At 44.2% G+C, this 6077-nt stretch overlaps 1 protein-coding gene across 1 annotated transcript; it reads left to right on the top strand.

Moving 5' to 3' along the window:
* Positions 1 to 2588: 2588 nt before the first annotated feature.
* Positions 2589 to 5759, top strand: drd4-rs (dopamine receptor D4 related sequence). Its single transcript, XM_076111259.1, has 4 exons — positions 2589 to 2828; positions 2996 to 3105; positions 3276 to 3892; positions 5557 to 5759. The coding sequence occupies exons 1-4, from the start codon at positions 2589 to 2591 to the stop codon at positions 5757 to 5759; spliced, it is 1170 nt and encodes a 389-aa protein (XP_075967374.1).
* The last annotated feature ends 318 nt before the right edge of the window (positions 5760 to 6077 follow it).

Genomic DNA, 6077 nt, shown 5'->3' with positions numbered 1-6077 from the left:
AGTTTGAATGTGAACAAACATGAATGAATAATTTATGAGTCTTAATAAAATAATCTTTCTGCTGCTTTCTCTTATGCTAATAAAGTTCATTATCATGTTGAGTGTTCAGACTCTCAGCTTCATGATGAAGCTCTGATGACGAAGGGTCTGAACCACCAACAGTAAGGTACAAGAAGTCAAAGGTTACTGCTTTATGCATCTACTGTAAGGTAACATGGAGGTAACCAGCCATAACCTGGCATTAGCAGGTTATATCAGCATCCACCTTTCAGACGTTATGCAGACGTTTTGCAGACGTTATGCAGACGTATAGCAGACGTTATGCAGACGTTATGCAGATGTTTTGCAGACGCTATGCAGACGTATAGCAGACGTTTTGCAGACGCTATGCAGACGTTATGCAGACGTTATGCAGACGCTATGCAGACGTATAGCAGACGTTATGCAGACGTATAGCAGACGTTATGCAGACGTATAGCAGACGTTATGCAGACGTTTAGCAGACGTTATGGAGACGTTATGGAGACGCTATGCAGATGTTATGCAGACATTATGCAGACGTTATGCAGACGTAATGCAGACGTTATGCAGACATTTTGCAGACGTTATGCAGACGTTATGCAGAGGTTTAGCAGACGTTATGCAGACGTTATGCAGACGTTTAGCAGACGTTATGCAGACGTTATGCAGACGTTTAGCAGACGTTATGCAGACGTTATGCAGACGTTATTTAGACGTTATGCAGACGTTATGCAGATGTTTTGCAGACGCTATGCAGACGTATAGCAGACGTTTTGCAGACGCTATGCAGACGTTATGCAGACGCTATGCAGACGTATAGCAGACGTTATGCAGACGTATAGCAGACGTATAGCAGACGTTATGCAGACGTATAGCAGACGTTATGCAGACGTATAGCAGACGTTATGCAGACGTTTAGCAGACGTTATGGAGACGTTATGGAGATGCTATGCAGATGTTATGCAGACATTATGCAGACGTTATGCAGACGTTATGCAGACGTTATGCAGACATTTTGCAGACGTTATGCAGACGTTATGCAGAGGTTTAGCAGACGTTATGCAGACGTTATGCAGACGTTATGCAGACGTTTAGCAGACATTATGCAGACGTTATTTAGACGTTATGCAGACGTTATGCAGACGTTTAGCAGACGTTTTGGAGACATTATGCAGACGTTTTACATATGTTTTACTGATGTACAAATATTTTAAATACCTTTAACTATTTCTTTACAGACGTTATACAGATATTTTACAGAAATTGTACAGATGTTTTACAGATCTCTGATCCTCCTGTCAAAAAAATATTCTGTGTGTAACGGTGGATCATAACCAGAACAACCATCATTTGATCAGATAGAAACACCACAGAAGAAGAGAGGAAGATCAGAAAGAAGAGAGGTGAATAAAACTACAGAGAGAGAGGGGAGGGTTTCTACACCACTACTGACTGTCAGCCAATCACAGAGCTGCAATAAAGAGCATGAGAGAGAGAGAGAGAGAGAGAGAGAGAGACAGGGAGAGAGAGACAGGGAGAGACAGAGAGAGAGAGAGAGAGAGAGAGAGATGAAGAGAGAGAGGAGGCGACGACGGTCTTTGGATGTTGATTTTAGACCAGAAGAAAAAAGTTTGTCACTTCAGAGCAGAAAGGATGACGAGGAGAAGCAAAGAAACAGGAGGAGGAAGACAATGATGGAATAGGAGGAGACCAGGAGGAGATCAGGAGGACCAGGAGGACGAGGAGGAGATCAGGAGGATGTCTGAGGAGCGAGGATGTTGTACAGATCGTAAAATCTGTGATTGTAAACTGGAGAAATAAAACTTTCTCAAAACGAAGAAAATAAAGTGAAACAAGAGCAAACGTAATGTGGAGAATCTGGGAGGACGTTTTCTTTTCTAAACTGTGAGTCTGAATCTTTCACGTTTTCTACTGTTGACTTCTTTTTTCTTTCTTTGATTCAGTTTCATGTTGACTTTCACAGCTGTTGAGTGAGTTGGAGCCGGTTGGTCTTTTGTTTTATAGAATTGATCAAATATGATAGTATTATATTATGCATTATGTTTCTAAAGTTAGATCAGGTGTTTTTTGCATTATCACTCAGTCTTTATAACCACGGTGGTTCCTCCTCTCTTCATGTATAATAATGATAGTTAAAGCTGCAAGCAGCGATGAACATGGTAACAGTGAAGCTGTTTATGTAGGTGGTAAATATCGTCTTTGTGTTGGTCCTCGTCTCTGGGTGTCATGGTAAATCCTGACAAACTACACCTATTTAAACAACAAGTATTGATATTTACACAATCACTCTGATAAGTTAAGAGTTTCCATTGTGGCAGCTTTTGATTTTACAAAGATACGAGGAAGTGCATTTGTTTGGGGCTATTTCCAGTGGAGGATTAATCCACTTTTGGTGCTCTAGTATTAAAAGAAACTACATTTCCCTGTTTGTAGTTTACTGTCAGCAGAAGAAAACAACACCCATCAGACGTCATGGTGATGAGTGAAGAGAAACAATGTTAAATGAAACCCAGCAGCTGTGTTCGGCTGTGTTCGGGGCCTCCGTCATGGACGACATGACACCTGGAAGCCCTCAAGGTGAGATGCACCTGAAGGACTACAACTATCTGGCCCTAGTCCTCGGTGTCCCCCTAATCCTGGTCATCATCCTGGGGAACGTCCTGGTGTGTCTGAGCGTGCTCACCGAGCGCTCTTTGAAAACCGCCACCAACTACTTCATCGTCAGCCTGGCGGTGGCCGACCTTCTGCTGGCCGTGCTGGTGCTGCCGCTCTACGTCTACTCTGAGGTCAGTGTTTATGAGGTCTAGTGTGACTTTAAACCACCATGTGAGGACATGTTAGAAGGGGGGATGTGTATAGTGAGGACAGTTATGTTCAGGGAGGATTCATCATTTGGTTCATTCGGTGTGTCTGTCATTCTTCTTCCTCTCCTGCTTCTTCTTCTTGTGTTTAGTTTCTGGGTGTCTGGGCGTTGAGTACCTTTATTTGTGACGCTCTGATGACCATGGACGTGATGCTGTGCACCGCCTCCATCCTCAACCTGTGTGCCATCAGTGTGGACAGGTGAGTCCACCACCTGTCCAACACGTCTGTCTCAAGGTCCAACCTGGATCTGAGATTCATTTAAAGATCAGTTCAGATTCTCGTGTGACAACTAGAGAAGTTTTGTCTGTTTTAAAGACTTTAAAAACCAGACATCCTTTGTGACTCAGCTGTCCCGTGTCGTGTTTCAGGTACATAGCAGTGGTGGTCCCTCTGAGGTACAACAGGAACCAGTTCAGCGTCCGTCAGCTGGCCCTCATCACCGCTACCTGGGTGCTGTCTCTGGGCGTGGCCAGTCCGGTCCTCTTCGGTCTGAACCAGGTGCCGGGTCGCGACCCGAGCGTATGCAGACTGGAGGACGACCGGTTCGTGGTGTACTCGTCCGTGTGCTCTTTCTTCGTGCCGTGTCCCGTGATGCTCTTCTTGTATTATTGGATTTTTCGAGGCCTGCGGCGATGGAGCGGTCGGCACCGGTCAGCCGGTGGTCGAGCCGGTCGTCGAGCCCTCTCTTTGCATCTCGGCTCGGCTTTGATGAGGCGGGCGAAGGGTCAAGGGAAGGCCGCGTACGGCGAGCCGGCCGGGCTAAGCCCCGCCTCTCCGTCCGCTGTCTCCGTGACAACGCCCTCCGCAACCCCGGAGGGCGCGGGGGTCGCCGTGGAGAGCGACCCGATGACGACGCAGATAGACACCGACGTCGGCCCGATGAAGACGAACGCCGCAGAGAGAGGAAGAAGAAGAAGAAACAGCAAGAGCAGCAGAGTCAGCGGCAGAGAACGGAAGGCCATGAAGGTTCTTCCTGTCGTCGTCGGTGAGTCTCACTCGTTCTACATTCGTATACACGATGTCGTCCAATCAGGTGCGAGAACACAGGAAGCAACTATCCTACAGGCAGACAAACAGGAAACATACTCTTCCTCATTTACTTCTACTTCCAGAGCTGCTGCTGCTTCATCTTCCTCTTCCTCTTCTTCTTCCTCCTTTTCCTCTTCCTCTTCTTCCTCTTCTTCTTCTTCCTCTTCTTCTCCTTCTTCTCATTTTCCTCTTCTTCTTTTGCCTCTTCTTCTTCTTCTTCTTCTTCTTCCTTTTCCTCTTCTTCTTCCTGTTCCTCTAATATCTAGACGGACAGACGGACAGACGGACAGTAGTTCCTGCTACAGTCGGTGTCACAAAGTGAAAACAGAAGCAGCGTCTCAGCTGTTTACAGATAAAACACACATTATATATTATTAAAAACAGAAAATATGAGATATTCTCCACCTCAATCGTCCCTTTTTATTTCCTCACAATGAAGTTTAAATAGAAGCTTCCAACTACAAAAATATCTGACATTACCAAATCCTGTTTTCTTAAATTGAATTCATGTTTTTGGAACCCTGAGAACCGTCACAGTGTGAACGTCTTCACACTGTTAAATATTCACGTTGACGAGAATACTTATGGAGAAACTGGAGATGATTTGTATTTGGTGTGTGAGATGCAGCAGAATAACACACTCTGCTCTTCATGTGTTACAGTAACAGAGCGAAGCTGTGATCCTCGCAGTAAAAATAGACACTGCTTCTACCTATCTCCGTGGAAACCGTCTCAGGAGCAGCTTTACACCAGAGACACATTTACTTACAACACTCACCGAGCAGAGAGCGCCTGCACCACGGCTCTTCATCATTCTCCTGTTGATGGTCATGAAACATGTTTAACCTGTAGAAGTCTGATCACCTTGGGTTCAAGAAAGAGAGTCTTAAGAGTTAAAGTTCCCCCCAGAAATATTTTAGGACCAAGTAAAAAAGAATAATAGAGCTGGAGGACTGTTTATGTCCTCAAGGTGTTCCCAGTCCTCTGATTGGACAGCTCATCTAGAATCTGTGTATATTCATGGAACTGTTTTATGTTTGTTCATAAACGATGAACGAATGAAAGATCAACTCAACCGAAATCTACATGAACAATATTATTACACCACCACGACCTGTAATATTCTTTGTTATGCAGATGATACAGTCTTATATTTACGAGTCTTCTTCTCTTGGTTACAGTCTGACATGACCTGTAATATTCTTTGTTATGCGGATGATACTGCCTTATACTTATATGAGTCTTCTTCTCTTGGTTACAGTCTGACATGACCTGTAATATTCTTTGTTATGCAGATGATACTGCCTTATACTTATATGAGTCTTCTTCTCTTGGTTACAGTCTGACACGACCTGTAATATTCTTTGTTATGCAGATGATACTGTCTTATACTTATATGTGTCTTCTTCTCTTGGTTACAGTCTGACACGACCTGTAATATTCTTTGTTATGCAGATGATACTGTCTTATACTTATATGAGTCTTCTTCTCTTATCTCTGCTGAACCTCAAACCTGAGCTGAATGTTAAGAAGTTGTCTTAGAAGAATAAAGTTCTCGCTGTTGAAGAGGAATAATTATGACTAGCTGAACCTCTGATAGTCTGTCCTCTGTGTCTGCAGGTGTTTTTCTGGCCTGTTGGACACCTTTCTTCGTCGTACATGTCACCAACGTGTTGTGCCAGTCGTGTGACATCGGACCCACCCTCATCTCCATGGTAACGTGGCTCGGCTACGTCAACAGCGCCGTCAACCCGATCATCTACACCGCCTTCAACGCCGAGTTCAGGAACGTCTTCCACAAGCTGCTCTGCTGTCGGACATAAAACTGCTCTAAGCAAAGCGTCTCCACATGAGACTCTTTATGTACAAATAAACATGAAGAGCATCTCAATCTGCAGACCAATTGTTATTATTATTTGGTCTCCAGAGGCAAATGTACTTTGATGAATGTTTTCTACATTTCATCCTGTAAAGTGTTGCCAACAGGAAGAAGGTTTCTGACCAAAGCCTTAGTTTAGATCTCAGCTGGACTGAAACACTCTGACTTTCTCTTATTTTGTATGTCACTCTCTTATTTTGAAGGAGTTCTTCTTGAGTCTGACTGTATTGAAGTTTTACTCATTAAAGCAGAGGCATGAAAC

This window comes from Anarhichas minor, unplaced genomic scaffold (assembly GCF_050575085.1).
Source record: "Anarhichas minor isolate MPS153535 unplaced genomic scaffold, ASM5057508v1 ptg000044l, whole genome shotgun sequence".
Taxonomy (NCBI): Eukaryota; Metazoa; Chordata; class Actinopteri; order Perciformes; family Anarhichadidae; genus Anarhichas; species Anarhichas minor.
Note: the sequence above shows the minus strand (reverse complement) of the source record. Positions and strands in the feature narration are given on the sequence as shown.

Bases quoted from the DNA above. Each gene is read 5' to 3' on its own strand.
- drd4-rs (XM_076111259.1), top strand. From the start codon at position 2,589: ATGGACGACATGACACCTGGAAGCCCTCAAGGTGAGATGCACCTGAAG. The intron at 2,829-2,995 runs GTCAGTGTTTAT...TCTTGTGTTTAG, and splicing joins CGCTCTACGTCTACTCTGAG to TTTCTGGGTGTCTGGGCGTT. The intron at 3,893-5,556 runs GTGAGTCTCACT...CTGTGTCTGCAG, and splicing joins GGTTCTTCCTGTCGTCGTCG to GTGTTTTTCTGGCCTGTTGG.